General features: G+C 42.2%; 1 protein-coding gene across 3 annotated transcripts in view; it reads right to left on the reverse strand.

The window, feature by feature from the left end:
- Nucleotides 1-21,713, reverse strand: part of SLC9A9 (solute carrier family 9 member A9) — a 325,761-nt gene that overhangs the window by 52,892 nt on the left and 251,156 nt on the right. For 2 of the 3 annotated variants that reach the window (XR_012646757.1, XM_075003793.1), the window contains exon 14: nt 17,942-17,957. Coding sequence is in view for 2 of the 3 variants with exons in the window: in XM_075003793.1 (XP_074859894.1) it covers nt 17,942-17,957 (16 nt within the window). In the remaining variant the exon portion in view is untranslated. Of the gene's footprint in view, nt 1-17,877; nt 17,958-21,713 lie in introns of all 3 variants that reach the window. The other variant, XM_075003792.1, reaches the window with a different exon arrangement.

Genomic DNA, 21,713 nt, shown 5'->3' on the forward strand with positions numbered 1-21,713 from the left:
TCTGATCTTGCTCAAGCTGGCAATGGAATGTGATACAATAAAATTAAAGAAAAAATCTAATACTGGTCCCTAAAGAACTAAAATACACAAATATGGTCAAGTTCATTCTGTGGTGTAATACCATTTACTTTAGTCATCAGGGAGGAATTTGGCCAAATTAATCTCAGAAAAATCTGCCTAACGTCATTTATGACATAATTAAAATTGCAGCTACATTTGTAACCAGCAATAAAAAATTACTGATTAAAACTTGTGAGGTGAAGTTTCAGACTCAGAATAAATGTTTTGATCTGCTATTTTAAAACAAACAAAAACCTTCTCCATTTAAAAATGGCAGAATGTTAAACCAAATAATCTCTTTTTGTTTGTTCCTTTTTATACTGATAAACCTAAAAAAGACGTATTTTAAATTCCCGCAATATGCCAAGAAATGAGACCCGAAAATGCTCTATTTGCTTTTAGTACTTTGACAACAACAAGCCCCACAAATTTCTAATCAGCAGAGATTATGATGTTCAAAAACCAGCCAGCATCTGGCTAGGAGCTTTAAAGCACATTTCTTCAGAGCCATGTTAGCATGCACAGCACGTGCTCCCAATACATATTTACATGAAAAGCCACAAAGGTTCAAGAGGAGCTATCTGCTCTGCTGCATAAATAATAGATCCTTTACAATAATTTATAAATACATATTTAACAGCTCAGCTCTTCCTCGCCATCAGGCATAAAACTGTACCAAGATGACCATAAACTCACCAGACCAGGCCAGCTGTTTCCTTCTTTCATGTGATAGGCAGAGCCTGACATTCCATGTAAATGTCGTTCACTCTTTGCAAAATGATTCCCAGCTTTTGGATGCACAAAAATTCAGTTTTTATTATTTTTGTTTTATAACCAACATCTATTATGCTAGACCATTATTTCACAATCCATTGTTGTCCCCTTCTAGCAAACCAGTTATGAACTATAGGGAAAAATGTGTACAATGCTTCCGCAACTATGCACAGGCTGAAATTATAGGCAAACACCACCAAATGAAACACAATCTCAACTGTGCTGAACTTTATGCTGTCCAGAGTCTCAAAAATAACTTGGACACTATAATCAAGCCAGCTGACAAAGGGGGGTGCTATTGCCATCATGAATGTCAGACTACGAACAGGAGGCAGCTAGACAACTATCCAATACCACATTTTTACAGACATTTTTCCTATCCCACTTTAGAAGTCCAAAAGAAACTACACCATCTACTTAAAGAACTCCCTGCCTCTACTCAAGACCAAATTCACTCAGACACACCATCTGAAACCCCAACCTGGATTATTCTATTTACTGCCTAAAATCCACACACCTGGAAACCCAGGACGACTTATCATTTCTGGTAATGGCACCCTTACTAGCGGACTGTCCAGTTATATAGACTCCCTCCTCAAACCCTATGGCACCAGCACTCCTAGCTATCTCTGAGATACCACTGATTTCCTGAGGAGATTACAAAACATTGGAAACCTTCCTGACAATTCCATCCTTGTCACCATGGATGTAGAGGCTCTCTGAACCCATATTCCACATAAAGATGGACCACAAGCTATCAGGAATACCATAACTCATGTTACCACAGCAAATCTGGTGGCTGACCTACGTAACTTTGTTCTCACCCACAATTATTTCCAATTTGGGGACAATTTATATCTCCAGATTAGCGGCGCTGCTATAGGCACTCACATGGCCCCATAGCATGCTAACATTTTTATGGCCAACTTAGAACAATTCCTTAGCTCTCGTCCCCCATCACCCCTCCTCTACTTAAGCGACATTGATGACAGCTTTATCATTTGGACCCACAGAAGAGAGACTCTGGAAGAATTCCACAGAGATTTTAACAACCTGCATCCTACCATCAATTTCAGTCTTGACTATTCCACATGAGAAATACATTACCTGGATACCACAGTACAAATCACTGATGGCCACATCAACACCACTCTCTGCCAGAAACCCACTGGCTGCTACACTTACCTACATGGCTCCAGTTTCCATACAACACACACCACACAATCCATCATTTATAATCAAGCCCTTAGATACAATTGCATCTGCTCTGATCCTACTGACAGAGACTGAAAACTACAAGACCTCTACCAAGCATTCATAAAACTTAATTACCCACCAGCAGAAGTAAAAAAACAAACAAACTGACAGGGCCAGATGAATACCCAGAAACCAACTACTTCAAGATAGGCCCCAAAAGATCAATGACAGAACACCACTTGTCATCACCTATAGCTTCCAGTTATAGCCCCCACCTATAGCCCCCTTGATGCTACACTCCAGAAGGCCCTAGGTGACAGGCCTGTCCTTTCCTATAGACAGCCTCCTAACCTAAAAAATATTCTCACCAGCAATCAGAGGCTACACCACAGTAATACAAATCCTGGAACTTTTCCTTGCAACAAACCCTGCTGCCAACTTTGTCTACATATTTATTCTGGGGGTATCATCACTGGACCTAATCATACTAGTTACAAGATCAAAAGCATGTTCTCTGCACTTCTAGCAACATTATATATGCTATAGTATGCCAACAATGCCCTGCCGCTATGTTCCTTGGACAGGCCAGGGAAAACCTTTGCCAAAGAATAAATGGACACAGAACAGACATCAAGAAACTCAATACACATAAGCTGTTCAGTGAACAATTCAACGGAGTGGGCCATTTTGTTAAAGACCTGAGAATTTGTGTCCTAGAACAAAGAGAATTTAAAAACAGATTACAGTGAGATATTTGTGAATTGGAATTCATATTCAAATTCGGCACCTTAATAAGTGGTATAAACAGAGACACCCGTTACCTCATGCATTAAAAGGACTGCTTCCCTTCCTTTTGATGCTCATAATTATCTCAGGCAAGACACTTAACATCTCCCACCCCTCTTCTCCCTCCTTCAGTCCCATGTACTTGATTTATCAGTTTTTATTTTAATTTTTTTTGGACCTCTGTGCTTATAGATGCCAGTCTGTATTGGAAGTGTGATCTGATGAAGTGGGTCTGTCCCATGAAAGCTCATTACCAAATAAATCATTCGGTTAGTCTGTAAAGTGCTATATTTCTGCTGTTTTGTTTTGTTGGAGTACAGACAAACACGGGTACCTCTCTGTTACTATTGTAAGAAGCTTGTAAATGTCCAACTTCCCATATCCCTATGATAAGTAAAGATTCTGTCTTACTAGCTCCTCCTCCACTGCCGGACTACAGGGGTAGATTTGCTCCCCCCTTTTTTTAAAAATCATGAAAGAAGATATAGCTCCTTTCCCAGAAACTGATGGACTCATGCTGGCCCAATATGTCTGATGACCACACCCTCCAACTAATAATACTTTCCTATTCTTATCCAGTAATGAGAAAGCACACACTACTATGTTTTGTGATATTGATACTAGTATCAGATGTAACAGTACTGGTGTGTTATAGCAACGGTAGGTAATGCAATTTCCTTTGTGTCTTTTACTATCTAGTATGTGACATTAGCTTGTACTCTTTGTAGTTTATGCTGCCAGTGACTTCAGAGGGCTTTGCCTCTGGCAGTTAATGTGCTCTGGGATGCTTTGATTCAACAATAATTTCGAAGAAGTAGTAAATCATTAACATACCCTTTGCCATTCCTGATGATAACCTTAATCATGCTGAATCTCTTTACACACTAATCTTCTATGAGAATTCCACTATAATTTAACATTAAGTCCTTATTAAGAAGCAGTACCCACGCCTTGCTTAGGTAACTGTGTAATCAGCAATATCACATAGTGATACCTGCTGCTCTTAAAAAAGTGCCATCAGCAAGTGGCACAGAATATGTTGCCTGCAAATGGAAGCATTTTAACAAGTGCTAACTGGACAGAGAACAGAGTGGAAGCCAAGAGACTTTCAAACACTGGAGACATAACATAAAGAAACTTCTTGCAAACTCTGCCATGAAGCCTGTAGGGGTTCCATGCCAGTCCCAAGCCTCAATAAAGGAAGAGGATTGGTCAGATGAGTGACAATGCGCTGACCGTGATTCATGGATGATACAGTTATCACTGAGGAAGATGAAGAGAAGCTAGCAAAAACGGTGCAGGTGCTAAACGAGGAAGGGAAGTGCTACATACTGCTTATGAACATGAATAAAACAAAAACAATGGTATTTGGAGATAGGGATATAGGAAGGAAGATCACTGTAGATGGGATTGAACTAGAGAAGTTCACATATCGGGGGAGCAACATAATGTATGACCTAGACTGTAAGAAGGAAATAGCAACTAGAATAGTGAAAGCAAGAGCAAGTTTGAAGGCAATGGACAAGATCTGAAAAAGCAAAGTGATTAGCTTAGGAACAAAGCTGAGCATCTTGAAAATGTTTGTATTCAGCAGCATGTTGTATGGATGTGAGACATGGATGATAAAGAAAGATTCAAAAAGAATATTGGCATTTGAGAGGAGTTGTTATAGAAAGATCCTGAGAAGAGGATGGCTGCAGAAGGTTACCAATGAGGAATTATATAGGAAAGTACAGCTGAAAGAGAACCTACTGCAGAAGGTTGTACAATGGTAGTTACAGCTATTTGGGTATATTTGCAGAATGAATGATGCATGAAAAATCAAGACCCTGGTATTTGGAACAATGGATGGCTTGAACAGGAGTGGCAGACCCCACGAAGGATGGGTATGATATAGTAAATTGGTGCAGAGCTACTCTACAGAAACTAAGCCACTCTGCACTGGACAGAGAAACATGGAAGGAAATAGTGAGGGAGGCACTGGACATGAATAGGCATGAGCCCATGATTGTTGATGTTGATGATGATGATGAACTTCTTGAAATATAGTGCTGTAAATGAAATAATGAGACTTGAGAAAAGATTGTGAGGCATGGGTGATTAAGTCTGTGTTTTAAGCTTTCAGCAATGCTGTATCATACTTAAGTCCCCTGGGTGCTGTTAAGTATTGTAAGCCAACAAACTATAATTTCATGCTTGACTGGACTAATACAAGCCTGGGCTGCTGCTTTTTGTCTGTACAAACAGCGTGAGGTCACAATAATAAAGTGAAGAGAAAGATAAATAACGCAAAATACAAAGGCTAAAAACTTTGTCATATGTACCTAGAGTTGATGCCCATCAGTAAATTCAGAGCCCACCTGTATTAGAGTATTACTGACTGTCTGTTGAAATCACTGGAAAGAGAGTGATTTCAACACGCTGCGGATCAGCCCCTTAAACTTACTTAGTCTACGTCAACAGTATGAGATAAATTCGAATTTATTAACACTGATTTTGTAACATTGGATTGTATAAATTCAAATTTGACTATCCTTACCTTCCCACTTTCTCCTCACAAAGTCAACTTATTGCTGCCACACTCAATCGGCAAACATCGACTTTGCAGCAGTGCATTGTGGGAACCTATCCCACAGATCCCTCATCGCTTTAGCATTCTGGGTATTTTTGCTGGTATTTGACATCATCCTCCCACATTGATCTGTCCTCATTTCCCTTCTGTGGTAAGCAAACATCCATTTTTCCAGGTGGAAGGAAGGAAAACTAGTGCATCAACAGAGATCACCAAGTATGCAGAAATCTCTTTCTTCTATAACTGAATTGCTTTTTAAAACTGTAGCTGTAACTGAATTGTGAAAAATGTTATAAAAATCAGCAGAGCCATGTCTACACGTGCACGCTACTTCGAAGTAGCGGCACTAACTTCGAAATAGCGCCCGTCATGGCTACACACGTCGGGCGCTATTTCGAAGTTAACTTCGACGTTAGGCGGCGAGACGTCGAAGTCACTATCCTCATCAGGAGATGGGGATAGCGCCCTACTTCGACGTTCAACGTCGAAGTAGGGACCGTGTAGTCATTGCGCGTCCCGCAACTTCGAAATAGCGGGGTCCGCCACGGCGGCCATCAGCTGAGGGGTTGAGAGACGCTCTCTCTCCAGCCCCTGCGGGGCTCTATGATCACCGTGGGCAGCAGCCCTTAGCCCAGGGCTTCTGGCTGCTGCTGCTGCAGCTGGGGATCCACGCTGCAGGCACAGGGTCTGCAACCAGTTGTCGGCTCTGTGGATCTTGTGTTGTTTAGTGCAACTGTGTCTGGGAGGGGCCCTTTAAGGGAGCAGCTTGCTGTTGAGTCCGCCCTGTGACCCTGTCTGCAGCTGTGCCTGGCACCCTTATTTCGATGTGTGCTACTTGGCGTGTAGACGTTCCCTCGCAGCGCCTATTTCGATGTGGTGCTGCGCAACGTCGAAGTTGAACATCGACGTTGCCAGCCCTGGAGGACGTGTAGACGTTATTCATCAAAATAGCCTATTTCAATGTTGCTACATCGAAATAAGCTACTTCGATGTAGGCTTCACGTGTAGACGTAGCCCAGGTGTGTGTCTTCTCAACTGGCCTTCCACCAACTGTCCTACCTCCCTTGATTACATCTGATCGCTGAAAACAATACAGGGACAATGCAAAGCATGAAGAAAGAGTAGCTAGTAGACAGTTGCTGAGGGGAGAGTTTTTGGACTCCCAGTTCATCATGCAATTGCAAGCCCCCCTCAATGTGTATCCATTGTGGGAGACTTCCCCTGGCAACAGCTAGCCCCTCTGCCCTCCGGTCCTTGTTGGGGTGGAGGACATGGGGGGTTTCTGTGGGGGACCCATTGAAGTAGTCCCCTGGGCAGCTGCAAGCCCCCAAAAATCTTAGCCGCCTGGGAGCTATCCCCCCAGCAGCAGCAACACCCTGAAAATCTTAGCTGCCAGGGGAGACTTCCTCCAGCAGCAGAAAGGCCCCAAAATATTTTTTGGCGGGGGGGCAGTTGAAGCAGTTCATCCCCGGATGGCTGCAAGCCCCTGAAAATCCTTCCTGACCTTGGAGTTCAAGCCGTGCACAAGCCAGGACATGGTGCTGCCTGACAGCATGGTCATTATTGAACAGCAGGCACATCCTTTTATTGGGCGTGAGGGGCGGGTAGTCACATGAAAAGGCTGAGCGAGGTAAAAACCTCAGCTGCATGGTACCTGTGGGGGAAGGAGGGGGACATGCAGGTAAACCACTGAGAAGTTTCCCGGCATCTTGTACAAGCATGACCCTCACAGCAGCCTTGCTCCCACATGGTGTGGTGGGGCAGTGGCTAGTGCCACACAGCACAGAAAAAAATACCAAGTGCTCAGCTAGCAGAGGTAAAGACAGAACTACAGACTCCGTGCTGGGGCTATTTGCAATGGGTACATGCGCTCACTGTGCTAATAGCAAAGAAAGAAAGACGTTTCTAAGCCTCTCATACAAACATGACCTCACAGTCACTGGCTTTCTGGTCCCGAATTGCAATTCATGTTCTTCCTGTTATCTAATTCCTGGGCATCTGGAGAGCAGCAGCTGGAGCAGAGTGCTCTGGGGCACTGTGGGGCACATACTGGACACTTCTGGAGGCTAACAAATTCGATTTTAAGATGTGGGGCTTCCACACTGGCCTTTATTTGAACTTGTAAATTTGAACTTGATGCTACACCCAGACATTTTCGATGATATTATATCAATATTAGTGCTCCCTAAATTGAGCTAATGGTATTTACAGTGAAGATAGTCTTGTTGTAATATTGAGCTAACTGTCTTAAATTAGAATTTATCTTGTAGTGTAGACATAGCCTTAGTTTGAGTGCTATATCTGCCAGAAACTGATGGAGAGCTGAACTGGGAATTAAAAGAGACAACTGGCAAGTGTTTTGCTTTTCCTAGGTCGTGTCTACACCAGCCAAAAACTTCGAAATAGCCATGCAAATAGCCATTTCGAAGTTTACTAATGAAGTGCTGAAATACATGTTCAGCGCCTCATTAGCATGTGGGCGGCTGCGGCACTTCGAAATTGACGCGGGTTGCTGCCGCGTGGCTCGTCCAGACAGGGTTCCTTTTCAAAAGGACCCCGGTTACTTTGAAGTCCCCTTATTCCCATCTGCTCATAGGAATAAGGGGACTTCGAAGTAGCCGGGGCCCTTTCGAAAAGGAGCTCCGTCTGGACGAGCTGCGCAGCAGCAAGCCGCGTCAATTTCGAAGTGCCACAGCCGCCCACGTGCTAATGAGGCGCTGAATATGTATTTCAGTGCTTCATTAGTAAACTTCGAAATGGCCATTTGCATGGCCATTTCAAAGTTTTTGGCTAGTGTAGACATAGCCCTAAAGTGCTAAGAGTTTTCACTGTAGTTATTTTTCCTGTTGCCTCTTTCTCCAAACAATAACACGTGGCTTTGGGTCAATACTATTAATGTATCAGCGCTGTGGAAAACATGTCTGAGAAGAATTGAGTTTGTTTTTTGCAGTCTTGTTACTGTTGACGGCAAATCTCCCTTTTGCTTTAAATTCTGCCACTGTCCAACTCTAACTTGCTACAGGTGTGAATGGTGGCTTAATACAACCACACTGCAAGGTGCAATGGGAAAAAAAGAAAACAACTTAGTTTCACATACCATGGCTCCTGCCTGAGGGCCTGATTCTGCCTGGTATTTCCTGTGAGGTAGTGTGTGCCCATCAGGGCCAATTAGATGGGTGGGGAAGGCAGAAGGGTCATGTGACCTTGGTCTCAAGCTCAGAAGGGGCCCTCAAACTTAAACATTTGTTAATTTTTTGGCATTGAGTAAGTTTCACAACTTTTTTTCAGGTGAATCCCAAATGAACCAAAATATTGCACACTCTCTCAGCTTAGAGCTGCAAATTTAAGCAAATAACTGACATGATTTGGCAAAAGACATAGTTTTTGTGTTGTCTTTTTTTATTTTTATTATGGCTCGGGGCCTCAAAAGCTGGAAGTGACCTGGGTCACTCTGGACATCTGAAAAGGCCTGGTGCCCACATATGACGATGTGAGCAAACATTGCTCTGATCAATAATTTCCAGGACTTGGTCCAGAGCAAACCATCAGTGTTGAGGCATGGTTGACATTTCTCAGCTCTAATATACAGCACACACATTCTAAAACCATGAAGACTATCATCAGTTTACAAAGATTGTGGCAATGGCCTGAAAATATAGGTTGAACCAATCTAGTATGACACCCTCAGGACCTGACTGATGCTGAATGAGAGAATTTGCTGAACCACAGGAGGTCAATATTGTCTAGCTACATTACCAACACTTTCACTGTTTACTGGGCTCTTAGAAGACATTTAGGGGTAAATTACAGCTAAATAAGAGCACAGAACACTGAGAGCCAGGACTAGTGGCTGGAAATAAACTTCATGGGATTATGGGAAATTTGGCCACACTCATGAAAAGGGGTCATCCAGCTAATTAAAATCATTCCAGATTACGGATGTTGCCAGACGAGAGATTGCTGGACTAGAGAGTTTCAACCTGCAGTGCCTTAAGTCCAGCTGCTAAAATGTGCTTCAGTTACAGCAGGTCAGAAATTTTCAGATGGAAGGCATTTTTGGTTTTAAAATGTAGATTTGATATTGAAAATGCCCACAGTTACTTTGTTCCAACAGTTCAAACAAACATGGTTACATGTTAGTTTCAGTGGAACCAGGCAGAGCCCCAATGGGACAGCCTGTCTAGGTTTCCTCAGTTCACCCACCTGCATCCAGAAGCCCACCAGATAGACTGCTGGGGGTCCAGGCTTTCGGGTGGGCTGTTGGGAGCTTAAAAGCCCTGGGAATCCCAGATCCCAAAGTGTGCAGTCTCCTGGATTATTGGGAACCCAGGATCCCAGAATGTCAGAAGCCTGCTCTGCTTTGTGTTCTCTTTTTGAAAAATTGGTTTGGAAATTCTGGACATTTGCTGCGGAACAGGAATTCTAGTTTCTAGCCAGCTCTAATGAAAACACACACACACACTCTCTCTCTCTCTCTCTCTCTCTTTACTGGTATTACTGTTTCATGCAAACAATTGACATAGTTACCGCAAGAATGCTATGAAGCTGTAAATGGGAGAAGACGGAACACACAGCTGTGATCTGAAGGGAGGAGTCCATGAGACAGTAGTATTCAGAACTGAGAACTGTTTGAGAATTCCCCATATAGCACCTTGTCTGACAACTCCTGGTACAGCTGAACTAGAAGATGCGCCAGCTCATGGGAATCATGATGTCAGTAATAAATTCTAAGTACTGGCCACCACATTGCCCTCAGATTGTGGGTCAAATTTTGCCTTCAGTACCAAAGTGCAACTTCCTCCAAAATCAGTTAACATCCACAGGGCTTTGAGGGTAGTATTTGACCACAGCTGTCTCTTTAAGATTCTAGAAAAAGTTCAATAAATAACTTTAAAAGCTTATGAATTTTTTGACTCTTTGGTGAATTTCTTTTTAATACAAAAGCATTTCCATCTTTTAAAAATCCAATAATGATGACTCAATTGTCCTTTCCCACCTATGTCAGGTCTGCAACACTCATTGTTTACTTTGAACATTGATTTTCTTGAAATCCAATAAAGTTTTCCCCACATCTCTTACTTACTCCTTCAAAGGCAGCAGCACTGCACATTACTATGAAGAATATAGAGTAGAGTTCAAGAAATTCACTGTAATGGCTTTGCTACTAGCAATGTAAAAGTCTTCAGTCTGATAACATCTACTTCAAGAATAACAATTTTGGTGGTATTTTATGTAACCATAAAAGGATAGACATTAGAAATGGAAAAGAGCTGATAGACCTAGTTCTTTCTCCTGCCAGTACAGGTTTGTTCTTTACAGCGTATTTTCTGCTATTTTAATCATTCCAATATTAAAAGTACAAAACAACTGACGTTCCAATTTGCTGTTAGAGAACATTCTACACACTTTGTTAAATCTCTTTGTCAGGAGTGAGTAAGTCTCAATTTTCACTTTTTTTTTTAAACTTCCTCTCATTACTTCTAGTTATAGCCTCTCGTTCCATCCAGTCATGCTCTCCTGCTTTGATTTGCGAAAGCCTTCACTTTTTAATAGGCTATAATGTTCTCCATTAGCTGCCACGAAGTCACTAATTTTTAAATCTGTCCTTTTAAATTAGTTGCCACGGCTACAGTTTGTGTTGCTTTTTTGTGAATGTCTTCTCCATTGTCTGTATCTTGTTGTGAATGAAACACTCAGATTTCTTTCGCAATAAGGATATTTGTGCTTAATATTTGCTCAAAGAGGATCATTTTCTGGTTTGAACAAAAATCCATGTACCCATTTCTGTATATTACAGATTAGTCTTTTTTGGCTCTGTGACAATAGCTGATCTGTCCATACTAGGCACTGTTCATGAATGTTGCAGGCTAACCGTAGGGAAATGGCTTGCATCAAACTGGAAAAGGTTCATGGTTTAATTAGGAACCAATGAATGATATGGAAAGCAGGATACAAGACTCTTCTAACTATACTTCCTGGATGAGCAAAAGGAGAAAATAGCCAGAAACCCTCAAGGAATCTGTCTTGTGGTTTCCAGCTTCAGTTGGCTTACCTGAATGATTTGGATAATTATTAAAACTTTGGATATTTGTGTGACCCTTTGAAAGATTTATAACTTCCTCCACTGTTGGGACTGTGAACAATATAAGAATCCTGTCGGAGGCTGCCAATAGATTTTCTGGGGGTGGATATGGAGAGTCTTCATTGGCTCAGATAAAGTCACATCATTTATGGTACAGCTTCTCTAAAATTAAAGAGCAAGGGTTACGTTTGCAAAAAATCTGAAGTAATTTTGACTGGGCATTATGTGTAACATGTCTATTCCTGTTCCAAAATATCACCTATTTTCACTGATTCATGAAACTGAGAATGAATTCTAGACACCTAGACTTACTATTATGTCTAACCAGTGATAGTTTTGTATTCAGATTTTTGTGACTCTCCCTCCTTATTGAAGTACCTGGATGAAGGCCAGTCACTATAGAAAATGCACCAGATGTTATGGAGTGGGCATCCAGTATCAAAAACATAATCTAATTTTTTGCCATTGTGCCCTATAATCCAGGTGCAAATTCAATCAGAAATGTCAAGAATTCTCAGATTCTAATTAATGGCAATGAATCACATTAAAACTACCACCATCATTTGTGGGAACACTATTACTCCTGCTCTTTCTCTCTGCTTCTTTGTTTGCTAAGACTTTACAGCTCCACTCAGTAAAGAGAGACTGGTCTAGGAAGAAGTAAGAATGATGGATAGGTTGGAAACCCAGACAAGGAGAGAACGACCTCTGCTCTAATAGATTTTATGAAGTCATGACCTTCCTCTTCATCCCTGCAGCACTCCTCTTATTTCCCCTAATCCTTTCTGTCACACACAGTAGAGATTTGCAAGTTTTAGTAACACTGAGAAGTCCTCTTGCAACTTCCTCTTTGGGGTGTGTTGGTGTCTGTAAGGTGATTATTAAGCTATGGAGGGGTGCGAGTTAAGAGTTTTTATTGACAAACTAACAGATGATGATAAGTCAAACTATATTTGCTATATGCAACACACAGACAAATGGGAAGATCTACATTGTGAAATACTGTTTTTAATCTTCAAAGATAGAAAATGCCCAGGGATTAAACTTTTAAACATGCCCTGTTGTCATCTTAGAACTACTATACTGATTTCATTGAACTGCCAGTGTGGTCCCATGCAGTATGACAAGTGAAGAACGCTGAATTCTAGGACAGGCTTTCCCAGCAATAACTGTGTATATTGCAATAGCCATATCACTAGGCATAGGCAATATCTATAGGAATCTTCCTTATGTTTCAAATTCGGACTCAGAGTCTGCACGCTGAATACAAAGTTTAAATAATGTTCTCTGTTTTCACACATCACACTGATGACAAACTAATTTGAAAAAAGTTGTACTTCTCATGCAGGAGAAACAAGCTTGACAGTTAAAATTATGTCTTGTATAGTGCAGTCCTATTCCCCTCTCTTGTCTATGAGATTGTCAGGATGTAAACAGTTTAAGAGACAACTGACATGAGAGCAATTTTATACACGGGACTCCTTCAATTTCATATTCAGTGGAGAATTATTTAAGAATTTTTTATTCTAAGGTTTCCTTTTCTCAAATGAAGGACAAACTGAGAACACTTTTAATGTGTGTTGATCGTTGGCTGTATTTATTTATTAAATTAATGTGCAAGATCTCTATGGTCTTGTGTCCCTGAAAAGGTTCAAGAGAGAACCCCAAATCAGACGTAGTGATTCTCCACACAACAGCAAAAAACACTGAGTTTTCAAGGCCAGCTTTCTAATCCAGAAAACATGTCCACAATGAGGTTGTTTGGATGAATTCTTAAGCAAGTTCAGAGCGATTGCAATTGTTGCAATTAGTACTATTGTTTCTGGGGGCCCTACGGAACCCAAACCTAATCCTGCAGGTCTTGTATCTGAGGAAGCTCTATGATACACTTGGCCCCTGCAATGGTTCAGCTTTCAAATGGGCCCTCCTCCTTGGTAATGACCACCTAATATATTGCACAATTGCTTACCTTTTTCCTAGGGATAGTGCCTCCCTGACATTATTGGTGAGTTTTTTTCTGGGTTGTCAGATGACCAACTAAGGAGGAGACTGAAAACAAGTGACCATTCCAAAGACTATCTCACAGACTTAGTGGTGCTGCTAACTAAGAAAGAAGAGGCACTCCTCAGCTCAGGGAGCTACCATCATGAAAAGTAATCACAACTGTTATGGAAAGAGGGAGAAGTGAGCCCCTCTCTGAGGTGGCAGGAGCTCCCATTCAACCTCAACTATAGCGACTGGCACTGGGAAAGGTCCCTCTTATTTCCTACATGCTGTACCATACAAACGAAGGCCTGGTCATTACTGGGGATCAAAGTCAATACCAGATACATAATTCTAGCCACGCTTTTAGCATAGCTAGAGCTGTGTTCCCCGGGCTAGATCAGGGATATTCAGGCTCATGCTGATGTCCCTTACCCTGCATGTCAGCGTGGAGAACCATGGCTGATTGCCGAGCACAGAGAGATTGATTTTGCTGCATCTTCACGCACACAGGAAAACTGAGCCCTGGAAGATCAGTTGCAGAGTGTCAACTCCCCCACGCATAAGTATAGAACAGATCATGCCCCTCTTGCTCCTGGGCTGCACAATCCTTGGGCTTTTGTAACTCTCAGTCTCTCTATGGCTCCAGAATGAGAGAGGAGGATGGAATAAAAATACCAAATGATGCTGCTCAAAGAGGCAAGGAACTAATTTGCATGAACTCTTGGGGCAGCCAGCTGTCAGTTCCCTTCACCAAGATCCAGCCACACAGTGGGAGAGTGTTCCAATTTCCCCTTCTACACCAGGCAAAGTCAGTCTCTGTATAGATCAGTCCTTCGTGTGACCACCACAAGCAGACTTCTAGCACTTAAAGAGCTTCAGTGGCCAGGTGAATGGGCCCCTAAGGAAGCAATGAGCTAATTTTTCAGGATGTTATGCAGCAGATTGCCATTTTAAGTGACAACTGAAAGGAGAGCTGAAAGCCAAATCCTGATCACTTTGGGTAATTAAAGATCTTAAGAATTTTTTTGGTTAGAGCGGAGGCATTAGACTTCATATCTTGGTTTTCAGAGAGTCTGAATTTTATTATCTATGTTCCTGTACTGTACTCATCTCTGGTATATGAGTAACTGAAGCTTTGCTTCCTTCTCTAAATTCCTGTTCTGCGTGCCTGTGAGGGCTCCAACCAAGCCACTGTAGCTCAGTGGTGACCATGCAAGGATTATCATTTGGTCCAGGCCTCCATCACCCACTTATTAAATTTTCCAACAAGCATGTTCATGCGTTCTGTGATGCTGCCCATCATGCTTGAGAATTGTTTCCTGGAAGCATCTGAAAAAGCTACCTAATTATAACTCCTCTTTGCGATGATGACTACAAAACCTTGACAATGATTAGTCTGTTTATGAGTCGAGACCACTGCCAGTCATACTGACCAATACTGGCTTTTTCCCCCCATTTTGTATTCCCCTGCTGGTCTTCATTCAATTGTCTCTTGTCTTATACTCCATTTGTAAGCTCTCTGGGGTAAGGACTATCTTCTTCTGTGTTTGCACAGCACCCAGCACAAATGTTTCCTGGTCCCTGACTGAGGTGTGTAGGCAAAACTTCAGTTCAAACAGGAAAGAGTAATAAGGCAATCTGGTGTTCTTCAGATTAAAAAGCTGCTGCATAAGTGAGAGATATCACCACTAACTAAAAACTTTACTAACTAGGAAGTTACATTCCCACCTGGAAGGACAAAATTCTATTCAAAAGACATTGCTATAGCAACTCCCCATTTCCTTCCAAGGCATCTGTCTCTGGCATGACAGTGACAAGTCATCAGATAGGGAAGGTTCAGCTGAAGATCATAAGACGGTGAAATTTGCTTTGACTGTCAGTTTTTCTGCCTCAGGAATGCATAATTTTGCTTTTGGTAAGCAAAAGAAAGGCTTTTATGTGTTCACACACCTTCTCCATCACACTTCTAATATCTGCCTATGAAGTAAAATGTTCCATTAGCCCATAAACAAGCCACAGGGAGGGAGGAAAAAGAAAACAGGATCTACTAAATTTACAAAAAGTTGCAAGCCTTTAAAATCAGTGCAATTCTGCATAATTGATTCAAGGTGAGACGGAAGACCACATATCTGTCCTTTAGACTTGGAGGAATACGTCAGAATGGTAAATAATTCCAGAAATACTCAAAAACGTCTGTCGACAAATTGCTGTAATCTAGACGTAGCCTCAATGTTAGAATGAGATGTATTTTTCTTAGGTATTTAGGACCAAATCTAATGCCTACTGAAGCAAACACAAAGACCCCTATTGATTTGAACTGGCTTTGGATCTGGCCCCAACTGGGTGAATTTATAATGTAGACTCTAAAACATTCTGCAAGTCAATTTAGGAAATCATTCACAATGCCAGCAAGAAACAAGGTAACCTTTTGATTGCTGCAGTTGTGCTGCTTTGCATGAAATAAACACACATTTGGGATTTTATTACCAGAAGAGTGGGTAGATATGTCTTTGTACCATAAAGCAAATGTCAGGCCAGAGAAATGTCACTGGCATGGACTCTTCCTAAGTACACAGCCAGATAGATGATTACTTTTCCACACCTTTTTTTTGAAAATTTTATCACAATCTATTGTGCATCCTTTACTAGGTATAAATGTTGCACCACCCGACAATTGTATTAATTTCTTCTTGTACATTCAGCAGTACAACTTCATAACATTGCTAGAAATATGATATAGATATTGGAGAAAAGTTTGGTTGGATAATTTCTCTCTCTAAGGAACAGGAACATATTTCAGAAGCAGAATTGTGACTCACACTGCAGAAAACCTCTGAGCTGTGAGTCCAAGTATTAGTGGGTTGAACCATCCTTCTCCACAGGGATTTGAGCATAAGTCTTCAGCATAAATAAAATGTAAAAGTAATATTTTTTAAAAAATGAAAAACTGTCTGTAGGATAATGGCAGGGCTGCAGCCTTTGGAAATGAGAACACTGGAGAAAGATTATTACCAGACTGGAAGATAGATTGCTACTTAAGATGTAAATTTGCTTTCATTTTGAGAATCTCTTCAAAAGTCACTTAGCAATTTAATGCTTTCTTGAAATATAAAAGGCTTGGAAGTCAAACTTTCTAAAGTGAGCAGGAATAAAGGGTTATTGTCCTGAATTGGAGAGCCAGGTCATTTCTTCATTTGGGTTTTTATATTATGTAGGGTGCCCCCCAAAAGACAATGGTAAAGCATCTGATACTTCACAGCAACCTGGACCATGCCTGTTGGGAAGGTGCCAATACTTCACCCCTTCCTGCAGTGGCTCCTGAGTCAAGATGTACAAGCAGACAGTAACCTCTGTGCCCTGAGGAGCACAGAGATCATGATTATGTCTGGACCCTGCGTATGTAGACTTCATTGGCCCTTGCTCACTTGACCAGCTACAATCAGGCTTTGTATGGTCTTAAATGTCTCACTTCCTGAGCACCAAATTCACTCCCATGCGGGAACGACAACATGGGAACTGGCTCATTCCAGCACACATTTTGTAGCCTGCAAATAGATAGGCTTAACTAGTTTTAATAAGTTGACGGAACTTTGATTTGGACAGGTGTTTCCAGCCTGATTCGCTTTCCTTCCCTGTTGGCTCATTTAGGAATGTGCCACAACTGTGCTTGCCTATTTCAGTACTGTGTTTGAACTCTTTCATTCTGTCTTCTGTGGTAAACCCGGTGGTAGACCCTTACCTGGAAGCGTCCGGAGCCTTCTGGAAGGACAGTATACTGGGTGGTGGGCCAATGCATTTCTGTTCCCTGTCTAGGCCCAGACCTTCATTGGTCAGATAGGCCCTGTGCTCCCTACAAAAGGCTCCCCATCTGGTAGTGGGGGAAAGGTTTTGGGAGGTGCACCAGAGGAGCAGGAGCAGGAGCATAGCGAAAAGGTACCATGGGGAAGTGGTGGGCGAAGTGGCCCAGGGTGAGGCTACTACTTTGGGGCAGGGGTGAAGGTCCTGCCGGTTACCTCTTGTTTTCATAGGGACCCTGGGCTGGAGTCCAGGGTAGAGGGTGGGTCTCGACCCCCCCACCCTTCCCCCAAGGGATCACTTTACTGGAGCAGGGGTGGGCCTGCAAGGGGACTGGTATTATTCTCCCTGTACTGGTCCTGCCTATGATGAGGATGGCTCGCTAAGTGGAGACCACTGCCTTTGGAACGGCCTGGGCAAAAGGCGGGCCTCCGTGAGTCTCTGAGGCAGCACAGATCTGCCAGGAAGCGCAGGGACCCTCAGAGGCTGACAAGGGACTTTGTCACACTTCTTACACAGGCTGCAATTTCATTTCACTTTTTGGTGATATTTGAACTCTGAAGCTTTTCCAATGTGCTCTGAGTAACAAACCTCATGCCCACCGTTTATAAAAATAAAAGGATACTTATGATCAAACCCGTACCATATTCTGAACAGCCATGCACTCTCAGCCTTGGTTGTGTTCTTACCTGCAGTACTTGCTCTCTGCAAAATAAAAACATATAATAAAATCTAAAGAGTTTTCGAAACATAAACAAAACAAAGTTTTGATAATACCAATACTTGTCAAACCAAGTTGCATTTACCCACAATTTTTATTAAGCCCCTTCCTCAAACCCTCTCTGGGCCAGATTTCATCTCAGTACATGAATTTGTTCAGGGGCAAATTAGATCCTCAGCACATTTCTCCTTGCTGTGTTTGTACTTGAGTGGAACAATTCAGCATTTAGTTATATTAATTATTCCAATTTTATTAAGCAGCTGAGAAGTTCTATATTCTGAGATCAATAAAAATGATATTTCTGTTATATTGCTGTAGTGGGATTGCTGAAGCTTATTTCTGCCAAGCTCAGATGGTATTTGTTTATGGTTTACAAAAAGATCATTCCAAAGGGATCATAATATGCCGATAATTATGATACTAGTTTTCTTTCCATTTTTTTCTCTTTGCTTGAAAAGAAAAAAAAACAAACTACAATGCACGCAGAACCCACAACACTCCTGGAGATACTTTTCAATATTTTCCTGTACTGATTCCAAACATTGGTCTCCATTCTGCAGGCTGACTGCAGCCAGGCTCTGCTTGGGCGCAGGGGCCAGCCTCTCACTGAAGAGGTAGCAGGATCATGCTGAGTCTGGAATTGTACGTTTGCAGCCCTCTCATATATTAGATGGCTAATTAGTTATGCTCTGGGCATTATGTAAAAATTGCATCAGAATTAACAACAGGATGGGAATACAAATGGGAATAAGCATTCCAAATAGCACACTCCCTTAGAGTTTTATTCACCTTTAAGTTATTTGTAAAGAAGTTTCATTTTCCATGGAATGTTTAATGGAAAAAAATTCCTTCATTTTTCAGTTTAATTTGTCACATTGTTTCTATTGTCAGCTAATAATACAAACATTTTTGTGTCTTATACATACCATGATCGGGTAAGGTTCACAGTCATAGGGTGGCACATTGTTAAGGCTTGATTCAACCCGCCCAAAGTCTATAGAAACCTCTACATTGATTGAATTGGGCTTTATTTAAAACCCTAAGTACAGTGACTGTATACCCTGTTTTGGCTGGGACAGTCCCTGCTTTCTAAACCCTGCCCTGGCTGTCCCAGCTTTTGTGGAAGAAGTGATCAGTTGGCAATAGCAAATGAGGCAAATGAAGAGATGAGTGGAGATGCAGCAGGGAGGCAGGGCTTGTGAAAACAGCTATATAAGCCCCAGCCTTCCATGGGGGACAGGCAGGGTGTGGGCGAGCAGCAAAACCAGCTCTCAATCCAGGGAGGAGGGGGCAGGGCCTGGACAAGCAGCTTGGGTCAGCCCCATGCTGTAGTGGGGAGGGAGGTGGTCCTTGGGCTAGTTATATGCAGTGTCCTGGTTTCCCTTTGGGGAAATACAGTCACTCTATCTGCAAGGTATAGCTCACAGGAGGTCTCCCAATGCAGGCGGACAGACCTGTGCTAGCAGGACTTGCATTGACACACTAAAAATAGCAATGTGGGCATTCCAGCAGGGCAGAAGCTTGGGCTTGATCCCCTAGACTTCCTATCAGCTATAGTCCCAATGAGTTTCTGCAGGAACAATGCCAGCAAGTGATGGCACAGAAGCAGTAGGGACTGCGGTTGCTCCTGACCTTGGACAGCTCCTCGGGGATCTGCAGGGTTAAAGTCTGGCCTAGTATAGCCTTTCTCACAGGGCTGGCTAGTGGCCAGGCTGGGAGATAAGAAATTGGCACACTCTGCCAGCAGAATGTTGGCTGTCTATAAACTGAAACTGGCAGCACTTCCAAGCCCTACGCACAGGTAATCCATGTGTGGGGCTTTACCCAGTTCACGGCCATGAAAACTGCATCAAGTTTTCTCCTCCATGAAATCTGGTCTTTTATGTGCTTTTATGCTGAACTATACAGATTTTATTTGACAGACAATTTTTTTTAAATTGGGATCCTGACCCAAAAGAGAGCTGTGTTCGGGGGTGTTGTGTGTCACTGTATTGCCACCCTTAATTCTGTGCTGACTTCAGAGAGTGGTGACCCAGAGCTGGGCACCCAGCTCCGAAGGCAGCACCCCACCATCAGCAGCTCAGAAGTAAGGGTGGTGATACCATGCCACCCTTACTTCTGCACTGCTGGTGGTGGTGCACTGCCTTAAGAGCTGGGCTCCTGCTCAGTAGCTGCTGTCCTCCATCTGCCCAGCCTGAAGGCAGCACCAGCCAGCAGCAGTGTGGAAGCAAGGATAGCAGCACCACAACTGTCCCATCCCACAATACCATTGTAATCCCTCCACAATTTCTTTTTGGGTCAGGCCCCCTACAATTACACCACCATGAGATATCAGATTTAAATAGCTGGAATCATGGCATTTATGATTTTTAAAATGCCATGACCATGAAATTGACCAAAATGGACTGTGAATTTGGCTCTACCCCTGTGTTTTCACAAAGACATTTGCAGGTCCCCAGAAGAACAAAAGAATAAAAACATAGGGACACTGTCCTTCCCAGGAGCTAAAGAAACACCGAACAGTCAAATGCATTTGACTTCAGTAAAGTTCTTTTACTGAACTTTAGTTTAGCAGGTGAGTTATGCAGAGCTATACAGAAAACTGCTGGGGCTTCCCCTGAGACCAACAACAAGCCTAGAGTATTGCACTAAAATACTTCCAAAAAGTGCTTTCTTTCATGTAATCTCTGTGATGGCACCTAACAGGATAGCAGAGAGATTTAAATCAGCTGACTAAAAGCTTTTATCAACCACCTTTCTTTCCAAGAAAATTAATTAGATCCTTACTTTAAGAAGTGCTAGAAAGCTCTTTGTCTTTTTTGTAGCAGACTGGCTTTGCAGCTCAGCTTAATGACTTTTTATCCTGTAGGCCTGGTCATCAGAAATAGGTTTTTGAGTTTGTATTCTAATTGTGTAAGACACGCAGTGGACTGATTTCATTTATTTTTACACATTATTGATAGCCTTTCAGAACTGAGTTATGAAAGCCCATTGATAAATGAGTGGAAATAAATTAGCTAACCTATTGTATTTTCTGTTTCTGCAAGAGGGTTTGATGATAAATATACTGGAGAGAAGACAGACCTAGAGAAGTAAAAAGAAGTCAGAGGGAACCCTGATGTGGATGGTGTGCAGATCAGGGATTTGCAAAGTCCAGGTGTTGTTTATGGCCAATCTGCCCAGAGCTGCCATTTTGAAGCATAGCTTCCTGTATCTCCTCTTGCCAGCAAAAGTGATAAACCACAAATGCATCTGACCAGGACAGACTTGGGGATATTTTTTCTCCTCAAGCACAATGACATTTTCTTGAGCTTCAGAAATAGGATCACTCATCTTGCCTCAGAAGGATACATACTTCACTGTTAAGAAAGGCCAGTGATCTACTGGCAATATTGAATGATGTGGCTCCATAATGCCACAATAATGGAGTACGATTACTCAGCCTCTGTTTCTGGTGGTCTTGAATCTAATCTGTGTGTCCTACTCTTCTGGGTTCAACAGTGATGTCTTTCTTTACCAATAAATACACTAATATCTTCTTTTCACTACCAAGTCCAGGATACAACATGCCTTCCATGTTGGAAGACACAACAAGATGGGTTTGTACAACGTGTGGGACTATAGTAAAACATTTCTCCAGAGTCAAAGCAGGCTTATCATTCGCAGCACGGAGAAGCTAAGGGTGCAGACATAACACTATTTAGGGTGGACAGTACATAAGAATTCTAAAGAATCACATT

Source organism: Carettochelys insculpta, chromosome 10 (genome assembly GCF_033958435.1).
Source record: "Carettochelys insculpta isolate YL-2023 chromosome 10, ASM3395843v1, whole genome shotgun sequence".
NCBI lineage: Eukaryota > Metazoa > Chordata > Testudines > Carettochelyidae > Carettochelys > Carettochelys insculpta.